At 43.9% G+C, this 26,396-nt stretch overlaps 1 protein-coding gene across 1 annotated transcript in view; it reads left to right on the top strand.

Annotated features, from left to right (window-relative positions):
- The window catches only part of ROR1 (receptor tyrosine kinase like orphan receptor 1), a 308,028-nt gene that overhangs the window by 166,982 nt on the left and 114,650 nt on the right, over positions 1–26,396 (top strand). The window contains exon 2 of the mRNA XM_073643816.1: positions 12,795–12,866. Coding sequence (XP_073499917.1) covers positions 12,795–12,866 — 72 coding nt within the window. The remainder of the gene's footprint in view (positions 1–12,794; positions 12,867–26,396) is intronic.

Genomic DNA, 26,396 nt, shown 5'->3' on the forward strand with positions numbered 1-26,396 from the left:
TGTACTGTGACATCACTGTGTGCCTTATCCCTGTACTGTGACATCACTGTGTGTATTATCCCTGTACTGTGACATCACTGTGTTCACTGTTCCTGTACTGTGACATCACTGTGTGCATTACTCCTGTACTGTGACATCACTGTGTGCATTATTCCTGTACTGTGACATCACTGTGTGTATTATCTCTGTAATGTGACATCACTGTGTGTATTATCCCTGTACTGTGACATCATTGTGTGTATTATCCCTGTACTGTGACATCACTGTGTGTATTATCTCTGTACTGTGACATCACTGTGTTTATTATCCCTGTACTGTGACATCACTGTGTGTATTATCTCTGTACTGTGACATCACTGTGTGCCTTATCCCTGTACTGTGACATCACTGTGTGTATTATCCCTGTACTGTGACATCACTGTGTTCACTGTTCCTGTACTGTGACATCACTGTGTGCATTACTCCTGTACTGTGACATCACTGTGTGTATTATTCCTGTACTGTGACATCACTGTGTGTATTATCTCTATACTGTGACATCACTGTGTGTATTATCTCTGTACTGTGACATCACTGTGTGTATTGTCCCTGTACTGTACATCACTGTGTGTATTGTCCCTGTACTGTGACATCACTGTGTGCACTGTTCCTGTACTGTGACATCACTGTGTGTATTATCCCTGTACTGTGACATCACTGTGTTCACTGTTCCTGTACTGTGACATCACTTGTGTGCATTACTCCAGTACTGTGACATCACTGTGCGTATTATCTCTGTACTGTGACATCACTGTGTATATTATCTCTGTACTGTGACATCACTGTGTGCCTTATCCCTGTACTGTGACATCACTGTATTATCCCTGTACTGTGAAATCACTTTGTATTATCCCTGTACTGTGACATCACTGTGTGTATTATCCCTGTACTGTGACATCATTGTGTGTATTATCCCTGTACTGTGACATCACTGTGTGTATTATCCCTGTACTGTGACATCACTGTGTGTATTATCGCTGTACTGTGACATCACTGTGTATTATCCCTGTACTGTGACATCACTGTGTGTATTATCCCTGTACTGTGACATCATTGTGTGTATTATCCCTGTACTGTGACATCACTGTGTGTATTATCCCTGTACTGTGACATCACTGTGTGTATTATTCCTGTACTGTGACATCACTGTGTGTATTATCCCTGTACTGTGAAATCACTGTGTGTATTATCCCTGTACTGTGACATCACTGTGTATATTATCCCTGTACTGTGATATCACTGTGTGTATTGTCCCTGTACTGTGACATCACTGTGTATATTATCCCTGTACTGTGACATCACTGTGTATATTATCCCTGTACTGTGACATCACTGTGTGTATTGTCCCTGTACTGTGACATCACTGTGTGTATTATCTCTGTACTGTGACATCACTGTGTGTATTATCCCTGTACTGTGACATCACTGTGTACTGTGTATATTATCCCTGTATTGTGACATCACTGTGTGTATTATCTCTGTAATGTGACATCACTGTTTGTATTATCCCTGTACTGTGACATCATTGTGTGTATTATCCCTGTACTGTGACATCACTGTGTGTATTATCTCTGTACTGTGACATCACTGTGTGTATTATCCCTGTACTGTGACATCACTGTGTGTATTATCTCTGTACTGTGACATCACTGTGTGCCTTATCCCTGTACTGTGACATCACTGTGTGTATTATCCCTGTACTGTGACATCACTGTGTTCACTGTTCCTGTACTGTGACATCACTGTGTGCATTACTCCTGTACTGTGACATCACTGTGTGCATTATTCCTGTACTGTGACATCACTGTGTGTATTATCTCTGTAATGTGACATCACTGTGTGTATTATCCCTGTACTGTGACATCATTGTGTGTATTATCCCTGTACAGTGACATCACTGTGTGTATTATCTCTGTACTGTGACATCACTGTGTGTATTATCCCTGTACTGTGACATCACTGTGTGTATTATCTCTGTACTGTGACATCACTGTGTGCCTTTTCCCTGTTCTGTGACATCACTGTGTGTATTATCCCTGTACTGTGACATCACTGTGTGCATTACTCCTGTACTGTGACATCACTGTGTGTATTATTCCTGTACTGTGACATCACTGTGTGTATTATCTCTATACTGTGACATCACTGTGTGTATTATCTCTGTACTGTGACATCACTGTGTGTATTGTCCCTGTACTGTACATCACTGTGTGTATTGTCCCTGTACTGTGACATCACTGTGTGCACTGTTCCTGTACTGTGACATCACTGTGTGTATTATCCCTGTACTGTGACATCACTGTGTTCACTGTTCCTGTACTGTGACATCACTTGTGTGCATTACTCCTGTACTGTGACATCACTGTGTGTATTATCCCTGTACTGTGACATCACTGTGTGTATTATCGCTGTACTGTGACATCACTGTGTATTATCCCTGTACTGTGACATCACTGTGTGTATTATCCCTGTACTGTGACATCATTGTGTGTATTATCCCTGTACTGTGACATCACTGTGTGTATTATCCCTGTACTGTGACATCACTGTGTGTATTATCCCTGTACTGTGACATCACTGTGTGTATTGTCCCTGTACTGTGACATCACTGTGTGCATGATCCCTGTACTGTGACATCACTGTGTGTTTTATCCCTGTATTGTGACATCATTGTGTATATTATCCCTGTACTGTGACATCACTGTGTATATTATCCCTGTACTGTGACATCACTGTGTGTATTATCTCTGTACTGTGACATCACTGTGTGTTTTATCCCTGTACTGTGACATCACTGTGTATATTATCCCTGTACTGTGACATCTATTATCCCTGTACTGTGACATCACTGTGTGTATTATCCCTGTACTGTGACATCACTGTGTATATTATCCCTGTACGGTGACATCACTGTGTATATTATCCCTGTACTGTGACATCACTGTGTGTATTATCCCTGTACTGTGACATCACTGTGTGTATTATCCCTGTACTGTGACATCACTGTGTGTATTATCCCTGTTTTGTGACATCGCTGTGTGTATTCACCCTGTACTTCGATATTGCTGTGTGCATTATTCCTGTATTGTAGCGTCACAACATGCATTGTGCTTTGACATCCTGTGTGCATTAGCCCTAGTACTGTGAAGTAATTGTGTATACACTATGGCAGTGCTGTGACATCATTGTACAAACACTATCCCTGAACTGTGCCCCGCTGTGTATACTCTCTGTACTGTTACATCACTATGTGCATTAGCTGTGTGCTGTGACATCACTATGCACATTATTCACGTTCTGTGAAATCACTGTGTGAATTATTCCTGTACTATGACATCACTGTGTGTATTATCCCAGTACTGTGACATCACTGTGCTCGTTATCCATGTACTGAGACATCACTGTACACATTGTCTTTGTATAGTGGCATCATCAGCTGTATTATTCTTGTGTGGTGACATCACTGTGCTCGTTATCAGTGTACTGTGATATCACTATACACATTGTCCCTGTACTGTGTCATCATCAGGTGTATTATCCCTGTACTGTGACATCACTGTGTGTATTATCCCTGTACTGTGACATCACTGTGTGTATTATTCCTGTACTGTGACATCACTGTGTGTATTATCCCTGTACTGTGACATCACTGTGTGCATTATCCCTGTACTGTGACATCACTGTGTATATTATCCCTGTACTGTGATATCACTGTGTGTATTGTCCCTGTACTGTGACATCACTGTGTATATTATCCCTATACTGTGACATCACTGTGTATATTATCCCTGTACTGTGACATCACTGTGTGTATTGTCCCTGTACTGTGACATCACTGTGTGTATTATCTCTGTACTGTGACATCACTGTGTGTATTATCCCTGTACTGTGACATCACTGTGTATATTATCCCTGTACTGTGACATCACTGTGTGTATTATCTCTGTAATGTGACATCACTGTTTGTATTATCCCTGTACTGTGACATCATTGTGTGTATTATCCCTGTACTGTGACATCACTGTGTGTATTATCTCTGTACTGTGACATCACTGTGTGTATTATCCCTGTACTGTGACATCACTGTGTGTATTATCTATGTACTGTGACATCACTGTGTGCCTTATCCCTGTACTGTGACATCACTGTGTGTATTATCCCTGTACTGTGACATCACTGTGTTCACTGTTCCTGTACTGTGACATCACTGTGTGCATTACTCCTGTACTGTGACATCACTGTGTGCATTATTCCTGTACTGTGACATCACTGTGTGTATTATCTCTGTAATGTGACATCACTGTGTGTATTATCCCTGTACTGTGACATCATTGTGTGTATTATCCCTGTACTGTGACATCACTGTGTGTATTATCTCTGTACTGTGACATCACTGTGTGTATTATCCCTGTACTGTGACATCACTGTGTGTATTATCTCTGTACTGTGACATCACTGTGTGCCTTATCCCTGTACTGTGACATCACTGTGTGTATTATCCCTGTACTGTGACATCACTGTGTTCACTGTTCCTGTACTGTGACATCACTGTGTGCATTACTCCTGTACTGTGACATCACTGTGTGTATTATTCCTGTACTGTGACATCACTGTGTGTATTATCTCTATACTGTGACATCACTGTGTGTATTATCTCTGTACTGTGACATCACTGTGTGTATTGTCCATGTATTGTACATCACTGTGTGTATTGTCCCTGTACTGTGACATCACTGTGTGCATTGTTCCTGTCCTGTGACATCACTGTGTGTATTATCCCTGTACTGTGACATCACTGTGTTCACTGTTCCTGTACTGTGACATCACTTGTGTGCATTACTCCTGTACTGTGACATCACTGTGCGTATTATCTCTGTACTGTGACATCACTGTGTATATTATCTCTGTACTGTGACATCACTGTGTGCCTTATCCCTGTACTGTGACATCACTGTGTGTATTATCCCTGTACTGTGAAATCACTGTGTATTATCCCTGTACTGTGACATCACTGTGTATATTATCCCTGTACTGTGATATCACTGTGTGTATTGTCCCTGTACTGTGACATCACTGTGTATATTATCCCTGTACTGTGACATCACTGTGTATATTATCCCTGTACTGTGACATCACTGTGTGTATTGTCCCTGTACTGTGACATCACTGTGTGTATTATCTCTGTACTGTGACATCACTGTGTGTATTATCCCTGTACTGTGACATCACTGTGTATATTATCCCTGTACTGTGACATCACTGTGTGTATTATCTCTGTAATGTGACATCACTGTTTGTATTATCCCTGTACTGTGACATCATTGTGTGTATTATCCCTGTACTGTGACATCACTGTGTGTATTATCTCTGTACTGTGACATCACTGTGTGTATTATCCCTGTACTGTGACATCACTGTGTGTATTATCTCTGTACTGTGACATCACTGTGTGCCTTATCCCTGTACTGTGACATCACTGTGTGTATTATCCCTGTACTGTGACATCACTGTGTTCACTGTTCCTGTACTGTGACATCACTGTGTGCATTACTCCTGTACTGTGACATCACTGTGTGCATTATTCCTGTACTGTGACATCACTGTGTGTATTATCTCTGTAATGTGACATCACTGTGTGTATTATCCCTGTACTGTGACATCATTGTGTGTATTATCCCTGTACTGTGACATCACTGTGTGCATTACTCCTGTACTGTGACATCGCTGTGTGTATTATTCCTGTACTGTGACATCACTGTGTGTATTATCTCTATACTGTGACATCACTGTGTGTATTATCTCTGTACTGTGACATCACTGTGTGTATTGTCCCTGTACTGTACATCACTGTGTGTATTGTCCCTGTACTGTGACATCACTGTGTGCACTGTTCCTGTACTGTGACATCACTGTGTGTATTATCCCTGTACTGTGACATCACTGTGTTCACTGTTCCTGTACTGTGACATCACTTGTGTGCATTACTCCTGTACTGTGACATCACTGTGCGTTTATCTCTGTACTGTGACATCACTGTGTATATTATCTCTGTACTGTGACATCACTGTGTGTATTATCCCTGTACTGTGACATCACTGTGTTCACTGTTCCTGTACTGTGACATCACTTGTGTGCATTACTCCTGTACTGTGACATCACTGTGCGTATTATCTCTGTACTGTGACATCACTGTGTGTATTATCTCTGTACTGTGACATCACTGTGTGTATTATCCCTGTACTGTGACATCACTATGTGTATTATCCCTGTACTGTGACATCACTATGTGTATTATCCCTGTACTGTGACATTACTGTGTGCACTATTCCTGTACTGTGACATCACTGTGTGCACTATTCCTGTACTGTGACATCACTGTGTATTATCTCTGTACTGTGACATCACTGTGTGCATTATTGCTGTACTGTGACATCACTCTGTGCATTATTCCTGTACTGTGTCATCATAGTGTACATTGCCTCTAACTACAAATACCTTACGCTTTCCATGTTCTGAACATGAGCATGGGTCTGCTTTCCATGTTTTCCTGTTGGACCTAGGGTGACTTGTCCCATCCCTGTCTATTGTAGCCAATACGTGGGTAGATTTGCCACCAGTACAACCAAATTTCTAAGTTTTCCATATCGAAATATGAGTTGGATCCAATGCCCTTCAGCATCACGATGGCGGAGGAAGATCTCCCTTTTTCCTGCTGCCCCGCACCGCCCAGACGTGCTGACACTTGTGTAAACAATCTCCGGCACTGTCCAGATGGTCCGCTGTCCCTCTCACGCCGGACAATATAGGCCTTGTATGGAAATCTTATGTCACTCCAGAGGCGGCTGAAAATAATAAGCGTTTCTGCAGTCGTTCAGGAAGTGTGTGGAGTCGCTGATGTGTCCAAAGGCAAAGCAGGCACTTAATGCTGACAGCCAAAGTCAAATATTTATTGTCGGGATAATTGGGGAAAAATAATTCAGCACAGAACATTATTGGGAAGCAGGTGCAGCCGGGACTGAGAGGGATGCGTAGCTGATAGAGGGGGGCCCTGTGTCGGGGGGGTACATAAAGATGAGATCTGCACCCAGTGCACGGGATTGCACTTTGATGACTGTTACTTTGCAGCATTAGAAAACAAATTTACCATATAGGTATATAGGAAAGCTGGGTGGCAATCCACGAAAGCTGGCGGCTATGCGGGTCATCACCAGTCGCATACCGTCAATGGCGACAGACTATGTGGCCACTATAGAGCCGATGAACCCAGGTGGGCCCAATGCCGAACAATCCTGCCCCCATCCCGGGGTCCTAGTTTCGATTGCATCTGTTTCAGCAGGACGCAGACACAGTTGAACACAATGGTGGAGCAGGGAGCTGCTTGCTCCACCTTTCAGCCCGTGCCAGTGGCAACAGACCACGTGGCCATATAGAGCTGATGAGCCCAGGTGGGCCCGATGTCGAACAATCCTGCCCCCATCCCAGGGTCCTAATTTCGATTGCATCTGTTTCAGCAGGACGCAGACACAGTTGAACACAATGGTGGAGCAGGGAGCCGCTTGCTCCACCTTTCAGCCCGTGCCAATGGCGACAGATCACGTGGCCACTATAGAGCTGATGAGCCCAGGTGGGCCCGATGTCGAACAATCCTGCCCCCATCCCCGGGGTCCTAATTTCGATTGCATCTGTTTCAGCAGGACGCAGACACAGTTGAACACAATGATGGAGCAGGGAGCCGCTTGCTCCACCCTTCAGCCTGTGCATCTGAGTTCTGATAGATAATTTTTTTGGGGTGGGGGGAAATTCAGATTTTTGCTAGGATTTCTTTGTATGCCCCTGAAACAAATAACTGAGGAGTTTTAAAATGCATTTTGGGACACATGCCCTTTGATCCTCATGTGTTTGTGCATGAGTCCAAAGTGAAGAACCACCCACATTTCTGTAAAGTGATGCCCTAACTTATACCACGGTATATCATTGTCCGGTGCAGACAGAGCAGTGGTTTCCCACCTGTTATAAAACTACAACTCCCATCATGATAGCAGAGGACCCAGCTTTCCAGATATTTCTAAAAAAAAAACTTGTCTCAAGTTTGTCCCTCATTGCATTGAATGTCTGGAGCAGAATAGTTGAGGTGCCAGGGCCCCTGGACCATCTGTCATCATCTCAGGGGTGGTCTTATATATTTTCTTAATTTATGTCTTATGATAAAAGTCCACACAATGGAGGCTCAGATCAAACTGTAACTTCATGGAGAGATGAAGCCCGGAGGAAGATAAGATCAGGGTGGAAAAATGTCAATAGGGGACATTGTCTGCTCCGATACAGAAAATATGCCGCATGGAAGTTGGGAAGAGAAGGGGAACTATGTGCTTTTGTTTTTTTCGGGGGCATGTGAAGAACATTTGGTTATTTATACAGTATTCATGTTTATATAATGTAGTTCCATCCTGTTTGACATGTAAAACATTATATCAATAATGTTACTACTGAGTTCTGGGAGGTTTAGTGAACCTCTACTGGAATCTGAAGTGCATGGGGCTGTGCTGCAATATCACACACAACCTGCAGACATATGTGGTGCTGTTTTTGGAGGAAAGCAGCCATGTTTTTCCTTTATATCAACTTTAGGAAAGAACGTGCAATGAGAAGTACAAGAATAAATATTGAAGGATGCTTTATTGATGTATACTGCACTGTTAATGATGCTGACACCACCATGTTTGACGGAGGGGATGGTGTTTTCAGGGTAATGTGCAGTGTTAGTTTTATGCCACACATAGCACTTTGTATTTAGCCCAAAAAGTTCTAGTTTGGTCGCATCTGACCAGAGCGCCTTCTTCCACGTGCTAGCTGTGTTCCCTACATGGCATGTAGAAGAAGGTGCTCTGGTTAGATGACACCAAAGTAGAACTTTTTGGGCTAAATGAAAAACACTTTGTGTGGTGGAAAACTAACACTGCACATCACCCTGAAAACACCATCCCCACCGTTGCACATGGTGGTGGCAGCATCATGCTGTGGGGAGGCTTTTCTTCAGCTGGGGCAGGGAAGCTGGTCAGGGTTGATGGGAAGATGGATGGAGCCAAATACAGGGCAATACTGGAGGAAAACCTGTTAGTGCAAAAGACTTGAGACTGAGACATAGATTCACCATCCAGCAGGACAATGATCCTAAACATCCTGCCGGAAGTGCAATAGAGAGTTTATGTCAAAGCATTTTGATGTGTGTGAATGGCCCAGTCACAGTCCAGACTCAAATCTCAGAGAATCTGTTACAGTGGTGGCAAAAAGTATTGGCACCCCTGCAATTCTGTCAGATAATACTCAGTTTCTTCCTGAAAATGATTGCAATCACAAATTCTTTGGTATTATTATCTTCATTTAGGGTATGTGCACACGATGCAGAAATGCTCAGGATTTTTTCCTGAGCGTTTCTGCATCTCTCTGGCAGGAAAAAACGCATGCGGATTGTACATGCGGTTTCCTGCCAGGGACATGCGGAAATGAAGCGGTCTTCACTTTCATTTCCGCATGCGGGTTGACAAGCGCTTCCCAAGCGATTTTAGCATCACTTGGAAAGTGCTTGTCAACTTCACACTATATAAATCCATGCAACCGGCATGGATTTATATAGTGTGTGATGTCAAAAAATAAAAAATAAATCTATACGTTACCATCTGATGGCCCCCGGTGTCCTGCTTCATCGGTCCCGGCTGCCGGCAGTGAAGACTGTAGGACCTTCCAACGTCAGCGTCACGTGACCCGTCACATGACTCTGACGTCAGCGAAGGTCCTTCATTCAACCGCGAAGTGCGTGGGAAGCCGGCAGGACGCAGCGCGGGCCGTCAGAAGGTGAGAATATATATATTTTTCATTTTATTCTTTTTTTTTTAATGGTACCTGGGTCTGGATGAGAGTCCTCTCATCCACACCCGGGTACCATCCGCACATTAGACCGCATGAAAAGCGCATCAACATATACAGTGATGCGGATTCCATGCGGTCTAATGCAAGTCAATGGCGGCAAAAGAGCAGCGTTTCCGCAAAATTAATTGACATGCTGCGGATTTTTGACCGCAGCGTTTACGCTGCGGAAAAATCCGCATCATGGGCACAGCACATGCGGATTTCCATTGGGGAACATTGCTGCCCTTCTACCATGCGTTTTTCATGCGTTTCTGCGGCGTTTACGCAACTGCAAAAACGCCGCGGAAACGCATGAAAAACGCATCGTGTGAACTCAGCCTTAATTTATCTTCAATGAAAAAACACAAAAAGAATTGTCCTAAAGTCAAATTGGATACAATTCCACACCAAACCTAAAAAAGGGGGTGGACAAAAGTATTGGCATTGTTTGAAAAATCATGTGATGCTTCTCTAATTCGTGTAATTAACAGCACCTGTAACTTACCTGTGGCACCTAACAGGTGTTGGCAATAACTAAATCACACTTGCAGCCAGTTAACATGGATTAAAGTTGACTCAACCTCTGTCCTGTGTCCTTGTGTGTACCACATTGAGCATGGAGAAAAGAAAGAAGACCAAAGAACTGTCTGAGGACTTGAGAAACCAAATTGTGAGGAAGCATGAGCAATCTCAAGGCTACAAGTCCATCTCCAAAGACCTGAATGTTCCTGTGTCTTCCGTGCGCAGTGTCATGAAGAAGTTTAAAGCCCATGGCACTGTGGCTAACCTCCCTAGATGTGGACGGAAAAGAAAAATTGACGAGAGATTTCAACGCAAGATTGTGCGGATGGTGGATAAAGAACCTCGACTAACATCCAAACAAGTTCAAGCTGCCCTGCAGTCCGAGGGTACAACAGTGTCAACCCGTACTATCCGTCGGCTTCTGAATGAAAAGGGACTGTATGGTAGGATACCAAGGAAGACCCCACTTCTTACCCCGAGACATAAAAAAGCTAGGCTGGAGTTTGCCAAAACTTACCTGAGAAAGCCTAAAACGTTTTGGAAGAATGTTCTCTGGTCAGATGAGACAAAAGTAGAGCTTTTTGGGAAAAAGCATCAACATAGAGTGTACAGGAAAAAAAAAGAGGCATTCAAAGAAAAGAACACGGTCCCTACAGTCAAACATGGCGGAGGTTCCCTGATGTTTTGGGGTTGCTTTGCTGCCTCTGGCACTGGACTGCTTGACCGTGTGCATGGCTTTATGAAGTCTGAAACTACCAACAAATTTTGCAGCATAATGTAGGGCCTAGTGTGAGAAAGCTGGGTCTCCCTCAGAGGTCATGGGTCTTCCAGCAGGACAATGACCCAAAACACACTTCCAAAATCACTATAAAATGGTTTGAGAGAAAGCACTGGAGACTTCTAAGGTGGCTACAATGAGTCCAGACCTGAATCCCATAGAACACCTGTAGAGAGATCTCAAAATGGCAGTTTGGAGAAGGCACCCTTCAAATATCAGGGACCTGGAGCAGTTTGCCAAAGAAGAATGGTCTACAATTCCAGCAGAGCATTGTAAGAAACTCATTTATGGTTACCGGAAGCGGTTGTTCGCAGTTATTTTGGCTAAAGGTTGTGCAACCAAGTATTAGGCTGAGGGTGCCAATACTTTTGTCCGGCCCTTTTTTGGAGTTTTGTGTGAAATGATCAATGATTTGATTTTTGCTTCATTCTCTTTTGTGTTTTTTTCCTTGCAAGCAAATTAAATGAAGATAATAATACCAAAGAATGTGTGATTGCAATCATTTTCAGGAAGAAACTGAGTATTATCTGACAGATTTTCAGGGGTGCCAATACTTTTGGCCACCATTGTACGTGAAAATTGTTGCTCACAGACATCTCCATCCAATCTCCCTGAGCGAGAGCGAGTGTTCAAAGAAGAACAGGCAAAAATGTCACCTCTAAATGTGCAAAGCTGGAGAGACTGACCCCAAAAGACTAGCAGCAGTAATTGCAGCGAAAGGTGGTCCTAGAAAGTACTGACTGGGGGGGCTGAATACAAATACACGTTGCAATTTTCAGATTTATATTTTCAAAATATTTAAAAAACAATGTATCATTTCCTTTACAAATACTTACTACTTAGTGTTGGTATCACAAAATCCCAATTAAAATACATTTAAGTGTATGGATGTAATGTGAGAAAATGTGGAAAAGTTCACGGGGTATGAATACTTTTTCAAGACACTGTATACAAGCCTTTACATATAATTATTTAATTATGACCCTTTATATATGATCATATAATTATGAATCTTTGTATGTGTTCCTTTATATGGCACTGTCCTTATATGACCCTCTATATAGGACCATCTATATATGACCTTTTATATGGAACTCTTTATATACAACCCTTTAAATATGACCCTTTATATGGCACTCTCTGCATATAATCCTTTATATCTGTTAATTTTGTATGACCCTTTACATAGGACCCTCTATATAGCACCCTCTATACACGACTCTTTATATAGGGCGCTTTATATGGCACCGTCTATATCTGACCCTTTACATACAACCCCTTCATACATAAAGCACTTTATATGTAACCTTTGATATTTGTTTATTTAATTATGAGTCTGTATATAGGAGCCTGTATATGGCACCCTCTATATCCACACCCATGTTCCAGCTCTCGGTATCCCTGGAATTAGTTAGATCTCATTAGTTTCTGGTAACTCTATAGGGTTTGAACGGTTTCACCTGGAGATTTTTGCGGCCTCGTATATTCAGACTTAGTGGCAGCCCATAAATTGATGTATATTAAATATGTCTTGTTTTGTCCCGCACAGGAACTGAGCTGACAGTCGGCGCTGATTTACTGCCTACCTCAACGTGGAACGTTTCAAGTGACCTCGACAAAGGTGCGTCCCACCAACCCGGCCGAATCCTACAAACAGCTGTGTTCCTCTCGTAATCGCTCTGACATTTAATTAGTGATATTTTGGTGATTTGACTGGATTTTTTTTATAAAATGTTCCACATGGTGAAAATGTTTCAAGATGTCTCGTACCTCAGTGCTGTGCAGCCTCATCCGGGCCTGGCTTGTGTTATTGAGATAACTGGCAGAATTTTCGCTGGTGAATATTTATAATTGACCAATTATTAGAAATTTACACCGAGACCGGTCTCCTCCACGGGCAGTGTCGCCATAGTGCCAGCTTGACCCGCGTGTCACTTTGTGACTTTGTCAAATCGTCTCAGGGTGAAGGATATATGCTCACCCCTTCCCTTATGGGCACTTTATGACTCCTGATCGCCTCGAATCATCATATGAGACAAAACTAGAACTTTTTTGGGCTGAATGCAAAGCGCTATGTGTGGCAGAAAACTAACACTGCGCATCTCCCTGAAAACACCATCCCCATCGTCGAACATGGTGGTGGCAGAATCCATCAACAGTGAAACATGTATCGATAAAGCCCCTCTCAGATCTTAAGTAAAGGAGAGTGATATGATATGGTGAGAAGACTGCGTGTGATACGGATAGGAAAGAATGGAATTGATCAGACAAGTAAAAAGGAGCTGGAACCAGTTCTCCTAGCGGCACAAAGTATTTCAGGAGAGGTGTGAGCCTTATGTACAACCCTTTATTTACAACCTTCTAACTATGACCTATAATATACAACCCCGTACATACAACCCTTTATATATGACCCTTTTAGAACCAGGCCATTTTTAATTTTTGCGTTTTACTTTTTTCCTTCCTTTCTTAGAAGAGACATAACATTTTTATCTTTCTCTCCATATCGCTGTATGAGTGCTTTTCTTTTTTTTTTTTGCAAGACGAGTTGTAGTTTTGAATGACACCATTCACCTTCCCATATTATGTACTGGAAAAATAAGAAAAAAAAAATCCAGGTGCGATGAATAATGATAAAATGCTATTCTGCCTTTGCTTTGTGGGTTTCTTTTTTATGTAATTAATTGTGTGCGGAAAAAAAAAAAGAGCTGACGACATATTTCTCTGGGTGAGTTTATGGCGATTGTGGTGATAACAAACTCACTTAGTTTTTTTCTATATTTTAGTGATTAAGAATAAATTTGAACTTTGTTTTGTTTCTCCATTTTCTGAGACTCGTAACATTTTTGGATGGAGCAGTGCAAGGGATTGTTTTTTTGCTTGCCGGGTTACTTTGGGTTACTTAGGACAATTTGATCCCTTTTTGATTGCATTTCTTTGGGGGGCCCATACGTTTACCGTATGGGTTAATTAATTTTATATTTTCATAGATTGGACTGTTATACGTGATGCCAAATATATTTACTATTTATTTATTTTTCTAATGGGAAAAGGAGGTAGGGGATTCAACGTTTTACATTTTTTTCAGTTATTTTTTTTTTATATTTTTTAAAACATTTTTTTTTTTTTATTACATTTGACTTTCAGTCTTTTTATATAACCCTGATACATTCCAACCCTGTAATGATTTGGACGCATATGATGACGAGGAAATATCGCCATACTTCTTATCAGCTGTGTAGCCTCAGACTTCGCGCTTGTAACTAATCTTTAGATCAGCATAAAACTTTTTTTTGGGATTCTGCCATTAGTGATCTGTAGGTACCGGATTTCCATGCCATAAAATGGACGGGCCTGAAGGGCGACACAAGTGTCCAGTTTGGGACCCGCAATGCATACCGACCATTTTTCCTTAATTTGCCCCCACTGGAGACCCAGTGGGTAATTCTCCCCCCCTGCAGAAGACTGGCTTCTTATTGCCTCATAAATTCAGCACATGGGGAAGTGACCTAATCCGATGGTGATAGCGGTTCATGACTCCCTGACACCCGTCATGTACAGGTGGAGCAATTTTCCTGCCTTTGATTGACAGGTGGAAATTGAAAGCAGTACTGCAACGTAATATTATCTGCGGGGACACGTAACAAGTTAATTATAACAGGAGAGAAAGCTCAAACTTGCAGTTAATTTACGGCTTTGTGCTCTTCCATGTGTAGAAGTATTATTCTTTTCATAGAAAATCTTGATACAGTGGGGAAAAAAAGTATTTAGTCAGCCACCAATTGTGCAAGTTCTCCCACTTGAAAAGATGAGAGAGGCCTGTAATTGACATCACAGGTAGACCTCAACTATGAGACAAAATGAGAAAACAAATCCTGAAAATCACATTGTCTGATTTGGAAAGAAATTGTTTTCAAATTTTGGTGGAAAATAAGTATTTGGTCAATTACAAACAAGCAAGATTTCTGGCTCTCACGGACCTGTAACTTCTTCTTTAAAAGACTCCTCTGTCCTCCACTCATTACCTGTAGTACTGGCTCCTCTGTCCTCCACTCATTACCTGTAGTACTGTTACATGTTTGAATTTGTTATCAGTATAAAAGACACCTGTCCGCAACCTCAAACAGTCACACTCCAAACTCCACTATGGTGAAGGCCAAAGAGCTGTCGAAGAACACTAGAAACAAAATTGTAGCGCTGCACCAGGCTGCGCAGACTGAATCTGCAATAGGCAAGCAGCTTGGTGTGAAGAAATCAACTGTGGGAGCAATAATTAGAAAATGGGACATACAAGACCACTGATAATCCCCCTCGATCTGGGGCTCCACACAAGATCTCACCCTGTGGGGTCAAAATGATCTCAAGAACGGTGCGCAAAAATCCCAGAACCACACGGGGGAGACCTAGTGAATGACCTAAAGAGAGCTGGGACCAATGTTACACAGGCTACCATCAGTAACACACTACGCCGCCAGGGACTCAGATCCTGCAGTGCCAGACGTGTCCCCCTGCTTAAGCCATTACATGTCCGGGCCCGGCTGAAGTTTGCTAGAGAGCATTTGGATGATCCAGAAAAGTATTGGGAGAATGTCATATGGTCAGTTTGGTAGAAACACAACTCGTTGTGTTTGGAGGAGAAAGAATGCTGAGTTACATCCAAAGAACACCATACATACTGTGAAGCATGGGGGTGGCAACATCATGCTTTGGGGCTGTTTCTCTGCCAAGGGACCAGGACGACTGATCCGTGTACATGAAAGAATGAATGGGGCCATGTATCGTGAGATTTTGAGTGTAAACCTCCTTCCATCAGCAAGGGCATTGAAGATGAAACGTGTCTGAGTCTTTCAGCATGACAATGATCCCATGCACACCGCCATTGCAATGAAGGAGTGGCTTCGTAAGAAGCATTTTAAGGTCCTGGAGTGGCCTAGCCCGTCTCCAGATCTAAACCCTATAGAAAACCTTTGGAGGGAGTTGAAAGTCAGTGTTGCCCAGCGACAGCCCAAAAACATCACTGCTGGAGGAATGGGCCAACATACCAGCAACAGTGTGTGTCAACCTTGTGAAGACTTACATAAAACGTTTGACCTCTGTCATTGCCAACAAAGGATATATAACAAAGTATTGGGATGAACTTTTGTAATTGACCAAATACTTATTTTCCACCAAAATTTGAAAAAAATCAGACAATGTGATTTTCAGGATTTGTTTTCTCATTTTGTCTCTCATAGTTGAGGTCGACCTATGATGTCAATTACAGGCCTCTCTCATCTTTTTAAGTTGGAGAACTTGCACAATTGGTGGCTGACTAAATACTTTTTTTCCCCACTGTAAATAGATTTAAAGGAGGTTGATCAACTGGAAAAATTCAATTTTTGCACCAGCAAAATTTCTCTATCCGAGATATTTTTGGAACAAACACAATGAATAAGTGACTCGTATCAGTTATGCAAAGGGAAGCAGCGGGGCCAGAGTGATTATTACGGGATATGTTTTGTTTTTTTTAGCACAGAAACTTTTTCTTTCATTCAAAACCAGAACCCGGATGGAATCTAGATTAATCAATGTGACCCCCTCTGCTTCTGTTTGCATAACCGAGGCGGTAGATCACTTATTCTGTTTGTCTATTCGTCAAATGAAACAGACAAACCAGATGTCCGAATACGCATGTGAACAGAGCCTTATGGCATTTGGCTTTGAGTCCCCCTTTTTTTTGTCTATGTACCCTGATCTGTTGTCCCTATTTGTGCCATCTTTTTCCCACCTTCTCTCTTTGCTGCTGTGTTTCGCAGGCTGCTGTGTCCTCACATGCGTCATTAGTTGTCAGCATGTATACTTTTCTGGCATGGAGTCAGAGGAAGTTACACTTCTTCCTGGAGTTGGGTAGATCTACCCTTTTTCGGAGAGCCTCCTATTTATTTATTGTATTTATTTATTATGCGTTTCTTATCATATTCCGCAGCGTTGTACATACATCATCACTGTCCCCATTGGGCTCACAATCTAGATTCCCTAACAGTATGTCTTTGGATTGGGGGAGGAAAGTTGAGAACCCGGAGGAAACCCACGCAAACACGGGGAGAACATACAAACTCCTGGCAGTTGTTGTCCATTTGAACCCAGGACACCAGCGCTGCAAAGTAACGTTGCTAACCACTGAGCCACCGTGCTGCCCATTTCGAAAGACTGTTCCAAGAATTGAAGGCAGGAAAAGGAGACAGTGCCGCAGTGAATGAAGGTCAGGGGCGATAAATTCCATCCCTTTAATTAAGCCACGCCCCATGAATCTCATTGCAAACATGGAGAGATCTAAAGAAAATGAACACCCTTTTTTTTCCACCAGATATTTGCAAGATTGATTACTTTAGAAAACTCCACAAAATATTGCAGACTAAAACTTCTAGAGTGACTGTCCCTTTAACACCTTCCAACTTGACGCCAACAGTAATAACGGTGATATTTAATTTTTTTATTTGAAATAGTTAATAAATAACTTTAACCCGATAAACTGGAACACAAACAGAGGCCTAAATGCCCAATTAACATTTACATTTCTTTTCTACCCCCCTCATAACCTTCAGACGTTTACTAAATCACGGCCAGCAAGGTCTGAGTGCTGCCCCCGGCCCGGAGCAGGAGCCGTAAATTACCGGGAGTTTATTTAAACATTATTGTAGATGCAGAACATTTACTTCTTTCGTTTTCTTTTCCTTTGGAGCCAAGGAAACAGCATTTTATATGATAATTTATTTTTTTTTTACTACCCGTCTATGAATATTTATAGGATGCACAATACAGTATCACAAATCACATGTGTTCCAGGGCTGGAGACCCCAAGTCACGGTCTAATTTTATTCTCCTGGGATACATTAATCTCAAACTGTGCGGTCGTAAATAACTAATTAAACACATTATATTAATAAGCTCTGCCGGCTCTCCAAACACTTTTTTTTTTTTGTTTCTTTGGAGACATTAAGTGACGAAGAGGTCAAGAGACTTGTCCCATTATACGTTTCTGCTTGAAGTCATATGACACTGCTGTTAAACAGACGCTTAGCAGGTAAACCTTGGACTAATGGAAGCCAGAGTCAATAAAAGCCATATGTCTTAGCGTCAGAGTAATAGCTGCTATTTTTGAACTTTTTGCCATTAAATTCCCGCCTTTGCATTCCATAATACCCAGTGCTAATAGGCTCTAACTGTCTCCTGCGTCCGCAGCACAGTGCCGAAATTATGTTAAAATGCCCTTCTGCCCTAATCATACAGTAGTGTTCAAAATAATAGCAGTCCAATATGACTAACCAGATTAATCACAGTTTTTGGTATAAATTATATCACCACGTCAAACTATTTACCAGTTGGTGCAGTAGATTCTAAGAAAACCCCCAGACTCCGCATTCATGATCTGCATGTTTTTGAGTTTGTGTATTTGAATAATTAATTGTACGGGGAGTGTTCAATATAATATCAGTGTGGAGTTCAATTAGTGAGGTCAATCATTCTGTGAAGAAACGGGTGTGAATCAGGTGGCCCTTATTTAAGGGTGAAGCCAGCACATGTCGTACATGCATTTCTCCTTGAAAGCCTGAGAAATATGGGTAGTTCGAGACATTGTTCAAAAGAACAGAGTACTATGATTAAATTCAAAATAATATCAGTGTGGAGTTCAATTAGTGAGGTCAATCATTCTGTGAAGAAACGGGTGTGAATCAGGTGGCCCTTATTTAAGGGTGAAGCCAGCACATGTCGTACATGCATTTCTCCTTGAAAGCCTGAGAAATATGGGTAGTTCGAGACATTGTTCAAAAGAACAGAGTACTATGATTAAATTCAAAATAATAGCAGTGTGGAGTTCAATTAGTGAGGTCAATCACTCTGTGAAGAAATTGGTGTGAATCAGGTGGCCCTTATTTAAGGGTGAAGCCAGCACATGTTGTACATGCATTTCTCCTTGAAAGCCTGAGAAATATGGGTCGTTCGAGACATTGTTCAGTAGAACAGAGTACTTTGATTAAAAAGTTGATTAGAGAGGATAAAACTTATAAAGAAGTGTAGACAATGATGGGCTGTTCAGCTAAAATGATCTCCAATGCTTTAAAATGGAAAGCAAAAGCAGAGAGATGTGGAAAAAAAAACAGAAGACTACCATTCGAATGGATGGAAGAATAGCCAGAATGGCAAAGGCTCTGCCAATGATCTGCTCCAGGATAATCAAAGACTGTCTCAAGTTACCTGTGAGGACTGTGACAGTTAGAAGACGCCTGTGTGAAGCTAATCTCTTAGCAAGAAGTCCCTGCAAAGTCCCACTGTTAAAAAAAAAGACATGTACTGAAGCGGATATAATTTGCAAAAGAACACATCAACTGGCCTAAAGAGAAATGGAGACTGATGAATGTAATATTGTTCTTTTTGGGTCCAAGGGCCGCAGACAGTTCGTCAGACGACCCCCAAACTCTGTATTCAAGACAGTGAAGCATGGTGGTGCAAGCATCATGATATGGGCATGTTTCTCTTACTATGGTGCCAGACCTATTTACCGCATACCAGGGATCATGGACCAGTTTGCATATATTAAAATACTTGTAGAGGTCATGTTGCCTTACGCTGAAGAGGATATGCCCTTGAAATGGGTGTTTCAACAAGACAACGACCCTAAACACACCAGTAAATTAGCAAAATCTTGGTTCCAGTCCAACAAAATTGAGGTTATGGAGTGGCCAGCCCAATCCCCGAACCTTAATCCGATAGAACACTTGTGGGGTGACATAAAAAATGTTGTTTCTGAGGCAAAGCCCAAAAATTGTGGGATGTAGTGAAAGCATCCTGGGCTGGAATAACAGGTGACAGGTGCCAGAAGTTGATTGACTCTATGCAACATAGATGTGAAGCAGTTCTAAAAAACTGTGGGTATACAGCTAAATATTAGGTTAGTGATTCACAGGAATGCCAAATCCTCAAAAAAAAGAGAGGACATATTGTGAGTTTGTAAAGACAAATGCAGACACTATTTTTTAGAACAGCCCAATGTTCACTTCTTGTTATTTTCTGTAAAGTAGTTACAAATTATATACATTTCTCTTCACGTTTTGAATTAGAAAACAGTGTGCAATGTCCCCAATGCTGGAAATAAAAACTAGTATAAAGATTTTGTGCTTAACTCATGTTTTGAACACACTGATATTATTTTGAACATGAATGTAAGTATTTCAGTGGGGAAAATAACTATTTGATACACTGCCAATTTTGCAAGTTTTCCCACCTACAAAGAATGGAGAGGTCTGTAATTTTTATTGTAGGTCACTTCATCTGTGAGAGACAGAATCCAAAAAAATCCAGAAAATCACATTGTATGATTTTTACATAATTAATTTGCATTTTATTGCCTGAAATAAGTATTTGATATAATAGAAAAACAGAATTTAATGTTTGGTACTGAAACCTTTGTTTGCAATTACAGAGGTCAGACGTTTCCTGTAGTTCTTGACCAGGTTTGCACACACTGCAACAGGGATTTTGGCCTCCTCCATACAGATCTTCTCCAGATCTTTCAGATTTTGGGGCATCGCTGGGCAACATTGCGTTTCAGATCCCTCCAAAGATTTTCTATTGGGTTCAGGTCTGGAGACTGGCTAGGCCACTCCAGGACCTTGAAATGCTTCTTACGGAGCCACTCCTTAGGTGCCCTGGCTGTGTGTTTTGGGTCATTGTCATGCTGGAAGATCAGCCACGACCCATCTTCAATGCTCTTACTGAGTGAAGGAGGTTGTTGGCCCAAATCTTGCAATACATGACCCCATCCATCCTCCCTTCAATACGGTGCAGTCTTCCTGTCCCCTTTATAGAAAAGTACCCCCAAAGTATGGTGTTTTCCCCATCATGCTTCACGGTTGGGACTGTGTTCTTGGGGTTGTACTAATCCTTCTTCTTCCTCCAAATACAGCGAGTGGAGTTGAAACCAAAAAGTTCTATTTTGGTCTCATCTGATCACATGACCTTCTCCCATGCCTCCTGTGGATAATCCAGATGGTCATTGGAGAACTTCAAACTGACCTGGACATGTGCTGGCGTGAGCAGGGGGACCTTGCGTGCCCTGCAGGATTTTAATCCATGACGGCGTAGTGTGTTACTGACTAATGTTTGAGACTGTGGTCACAGCTCTCTTCAGGTCAATGACCAGGTCCTCCTGTGTAGTTCAGGGCTGATTCCTGACCTTTCTCAGAATCGTCTTTACCCTACGAGGTGAGATTTTGCATGGAGCCCCAGACCAAGGAAGATTGACAGTCATCTTGTGTTTCTTCCATTTTCTAATAATTATGCCAACAGTTGTTGCCTTCTCAACAAGCTGTTTGCCTATTGTCCTGTAGCCCATCCCAGCCTTGTGCAGGTCTACAATTTTGTCCCTGGTGTCCTTAGACAGCTCTTTGGTCTTGGCCATGGTGGAGAGGTTGGAGTGTGATTGAGTGTGTGGACAGGTGTCTTTTATACAGGTAACGAGTTCAAACAGGTGCAATTAATAAAGGAAACGAGTGCAGAGTAGGAGGGCTTCTTATAGAAAAACAGGTCTGTGAGAGCCAGAATTCTTGCTGGTTGGTAGGTGATCAAATACTTATTTCATGCAATTTAACTATTTAACAATCATACAATGTGATTTTCTGGTTTTTCTTTTTAGATTCTCTCACAGGTGAAGTGTACCTACGATAACAATTACAGACCTCTCCATTCTTTGTAGGTGGGAAAACTTGCAAAATCGGCAGTGTATCAAATACTTATTTTCTCCACTGTATGGATGCAGCTATTGGCAATTTTTGAATACAACATAGTTCCCAATTTTTATTTTTTTTATTTTAAGGATCATAAAGCTATTTAGCAAAGTAAAAAAATGTATATATATGACTACGTTGTATGTCTCAGTTTAGCAAAGTGCCAAGTTGTAAGGTCTAGCATCGTGTTTGGATGAATCTCCCAGTATATCATCTTAGTTTTACTGATGCAAAAGCTCCAAAGTCTCCTCCAAAAACTGGCCAACACATACACATATGAAGGCTCAAGTATTCGCTGGGTGTTTCCAGAACTTCCAAGTGTCCTGGTCAGTTTTTGGTCTGCTGATTAACGTGGATGACAACTACAACGTTATCCACGATGCTGCACAAAATCTGGACTTGCCTTGTAGAGTTAAAAACTGCGCAGCGTGTTGACCCTTTTGGAGGCTGAGGAATTAATTTTGGACGGTGCATGAGCTGGAAGTGAACACAGGACTGGTGCAAACACGAGCCAACATTGATGCTCTGGCCATGCACTGGTTTTTAGCTTTACATAAATTAATTGTTAAGACATGGGCTCAACAAAGATTGAACAGGACACTTAGACAGACCAAGACACATATTTTGTGCCTTTCTTTGCATACAGGACGGGAGAGTTTTTGAAAAGCTTCAATTGAGTAATCTGAGTAATCGATATTGAAGCTTAGAATATTCTTTTAAAGTGACCGACATTTGACGGTAGTGGAAGCATTTTATAATATACAATTTTCGCTATGTGCAGCCATCACTAGGGGGAGCTTAGCAGTTCACATCATGCTGCGTTATTATTTAACGGGTTGTCCAGGTTTGGGATTAAAGACTGCAGCCACTCTATGTGATTGCAAACTATTGAATCCTCCAAGCAAGCACTGGATCCTCCAGTGCCGGCGAGGAGAGCGAGCAGTCATATGACTGCAAGTATTCGATATGCATATGACGCGCCCCCTGGGCCGTGTGTGAGGGAATACCCGGAGCCGGGTCTCTGTGTAACCCTAGGGGTTGTAGTCTCTGTGGCGGCGACCCGGTCCCGTGGCTCAGGGCGGTCAAACCAGTGGCGGATCTGTTTATCTGTTTTTTAATGTTTAAATGTCCGACTAGATGAGGGATCCGGTTCCCTTTCTTGGCCTGACCCCGCTACTCTGGTAGCGGCGGGCGTACGGTGGCGACTGGTCGGTCCGCACCCCTGGGGTCCCTTCACTCCACTCCTGGAGCCTCCTCCGTTCCTCTCCTTCCTTCTCCTCCAGGCCCAGGCCTTGCGACTCGGCCTGCCTGCGGAGCAGAGCTCGTACCGAGCCCCTGCTCCCTGTCTTCTTCTCTCTCTGACTGAACTGAACTGAACTCCTAAGATGGTGCCCACCTTATATACTCCTCCTTCAGTGCACCCCGGATCTACTCTCCCCACCCACACACTACCGGGTTCCCCCTTTCTAGGTGTTCCCTCCCCCCACTCCAGCCAGGGACAGGGGCAGTTGTGCTCACTCTTGGGAGCATTGTCGCCCTGCCCCCCGGAAATGTGGTGTAGTGCATGTGGGTGTTAGGGTCCTGAGCCACACTCCATCCTTACCTGGAAGTGAGATATTACACCTCTGGGTGAGATGCAATACCTCTGTAGCTACCGAACCCTCGGGGCGCTACATTCCCCCCTGGTAAATCACAGCACGTCCGCGGGCTGGAACAGAGCAAAAGACAATTGATTTCAAGACATGCAGAATTAAAGTTTTTTTTTTGTTTGTTTTTGTTGTTTTTTGTTTTTTTAAACGTTACTTGTCATAAAACTTTTCTTTTTTCAAAAATATTATAATACTTTCTTCACATATATAGGACATTATAAAACTCTTTTCACTTGCATAAACACATTTGTCACTTATAAAACATTTTTCTTCCTAAACATTCTTCATGTAACACTTTTATCAACTGGTCACAGTGCGCGTTGCAACCAGGTGTCCATCTTTCCATAAAGTGCAAAATTGCGAACATGAGGGACCCGTCCCAAACCCTCAACGTAGGCCCTGGGGTGGCTGCAGGGCATAGACGATCCAGGTGTCGGACCACGTCTTCTGCCACCTCCAACGGGTTTTTTTTCTGAGGTCATAGGTTGTATTAATATAAAACCAATAGGGGGCACTTTAAGAAGTGCAACTATTTACAAGGGTTGGCTGCTCCCAGTCCTCAGCCGGATAGAAAGGGTTGGCTGCTCCCAGTCCTCAGCCGGATAGTTCTCAGACCCCTTTTCGTGTAACTTTAGCAAACAAACTGGCAACAATCCCGGACCGGGTGAACTTTGTTTATAATCCGCAAACGGGCGTGACTCTTCCTCTTCCACCCTGACGGGTAACTATTTACAGTGCGTGCTGCCGCCATCTAGTAGCGTTCCTGCTCCTCGTACTCTTCAGACCCGTCTGGGTCCTCCATGTAGCAGGATCCAGGGTAGCACTCCTCTTCCTCCCGCTGGACGTTGAGAGCGTACCACCCTCGCAGGCCTCGATGTCGGGTATACGACACCTGATCTCCCGGGAACAGATCCAGTTTCGGGTGACCCACGGGCAGGCGACTCTCCACATCCCTCCGGTTAACAAAGAGGTCTGTGTTTGTCGTCGGGTCCCGAATGAACCCCCACCCCTTCTCCTGGTGGAACCTGACCACGATCCCGGTGACTTTGGGACCGTGTGCAGCCTGGGGGTCTCGGTGGGTCTGGGTCTTTTCCTCCGCACTCCGGGCCTGTAGCTGCTCCTGTTTCTGGCGCCGCGCCTGCTTCTCCCTTTCTAGCTGCGCTATCTCCCGGCGGCAGAATTCTCGCCTGCGTGCTGCGTCCGCCCGCGTCTCTTGCGAGAACCCCATCAGGTCCTCCCCGGTCTGGTCCCACTCCATTTGGACCTCTTCTTCTGGGAGCTGGGGAATGGTGACTGGCTGCGGAGCAGGCAGGAGTGGAGGAAGCAGGGCTTTGGCCTCCGCTGACCAGTCCCTCCGATGGCAAGGGCGAACCCATCCTCGTAGCAGGGGGACCGGCTCTCTATCCGGACCGGTAATCTGACTATATAAGTCCGTGCCCAGGGGTGGTAGTGTTGGGACTGGGGGCGCTAGCTGGTGGAAGGCACCTGGGGGCATCAGGCCTTGCGACCAGGCCTGGAGCAGTCCCCTTCCGACCGCACCCGGGATCCAGGGGCACGGCGGTGGGCGTGGTCCGGCGGCTGCGCTCGGGGCTTGGGGCCTAGGTGTAGGCAGCAGAAGCCGAGGAGGTGCAGCGACTCCCGGGGCGATCGGCTCCGCGACGGGGTCCAGGGGCAGGCCAGTGGCGTCAGGGCTTGTAGCAGGGGTGTCCCCCTTACCTGCTCCCGCTGCAGCGCTGCTCTCGACCTCCGGTGGTCTCTCCCTGTCCTCAGGGGCAGACACGCTGTCGGGTGCTGGCAGCGCCACTTGCTGCCGGGTCGCGACCCGCCAGTCCATCTCTTCTTTCCATCCCGCGACGGCCTCCTGCTGCGCCTGGACCATCCTCGGTCCAAATCCTCCAGCCCAGCCCGGAGAAATTCAGGGTCCTCTCCGGGGAGCTGGGCCATCAGCTCCTCAAGGCTGCACGGAGCCGCTTCGGCCTGCAGCAGGCCACTGGCACGGGTACTGGGGCTGGTGCTGCTCACCATCTCCGGGTGTGGTCTGCCAAAACTGATCCCAACCACACCCTGCCCCTTGGTTTTCTTTCCCTTCCGCCCCTGTTGGGGGTGGTCCCGGGGCAATCTGCTGACAATCACTCTCAGGGGCAGCCCCCCCCACGTTGATGGACATCTCTACAGCCGCACTAATGGCCGTTGGGGGTGGGCTCCGTCTTTGGCGCCATTCTGGGACCTGGCCCACGATGGGAGGTGGCTTCTTGTTGTCTTTTGGCGCGCACATAATGGCGTCCGTTCTTCTGGGGCGGGCGCCACATTCAATACAGTGAAACAGTCTCTAGGCACACAATACCCGATGATAACGGGTTGGTTTCGATCCTGCCGACTACGCCAAAGTTGACGCGCCCCCTGGGCCGTGTGTGAGGGAATACCCGGAGCCGGGTCTCTGTGTAACGCTAGGGGTTGTAGTCTCCGTGGCGGCGACCCGGTCCCATGGCTCAGGGTGGTCAAACCAGTGGCGGATCTGTTTATTTGTTTTTTAATGTTTAAATGTCAGACTACGCCACCCGTGGATTGCGGTCACTGAGAACCGCCGCTGCAGGGCAGACCGCTGAGGCTGATGTTGTGTGCGCAGCAGAGGGTAGTATAACTCCCCACGGGAGGAGTATAGCCTCAGGGCAGTGAGTACAGATGGTGGGGGTGATGGTGCGCGGGAGCAACAGTAATGACTCAGAGTCCAGTGATGCA

Source organism: Phyllobates terribilis, unplaced genomic scaffold (genome assembly GCF_046119375.1).
Source record: "Phyllobates terribilis strain yellow unplaced genomic scaffold, ASM4611937v1 Scaffold_8__6_contigs__length_399053987, whole genome shotgun sequence".
Lineage (NCBI taxonomy): Eukaryota > Metazoa > Chordata > Amphibia > Anura > Dendrobatidae > Phyllobates > Phyllobates terribilis.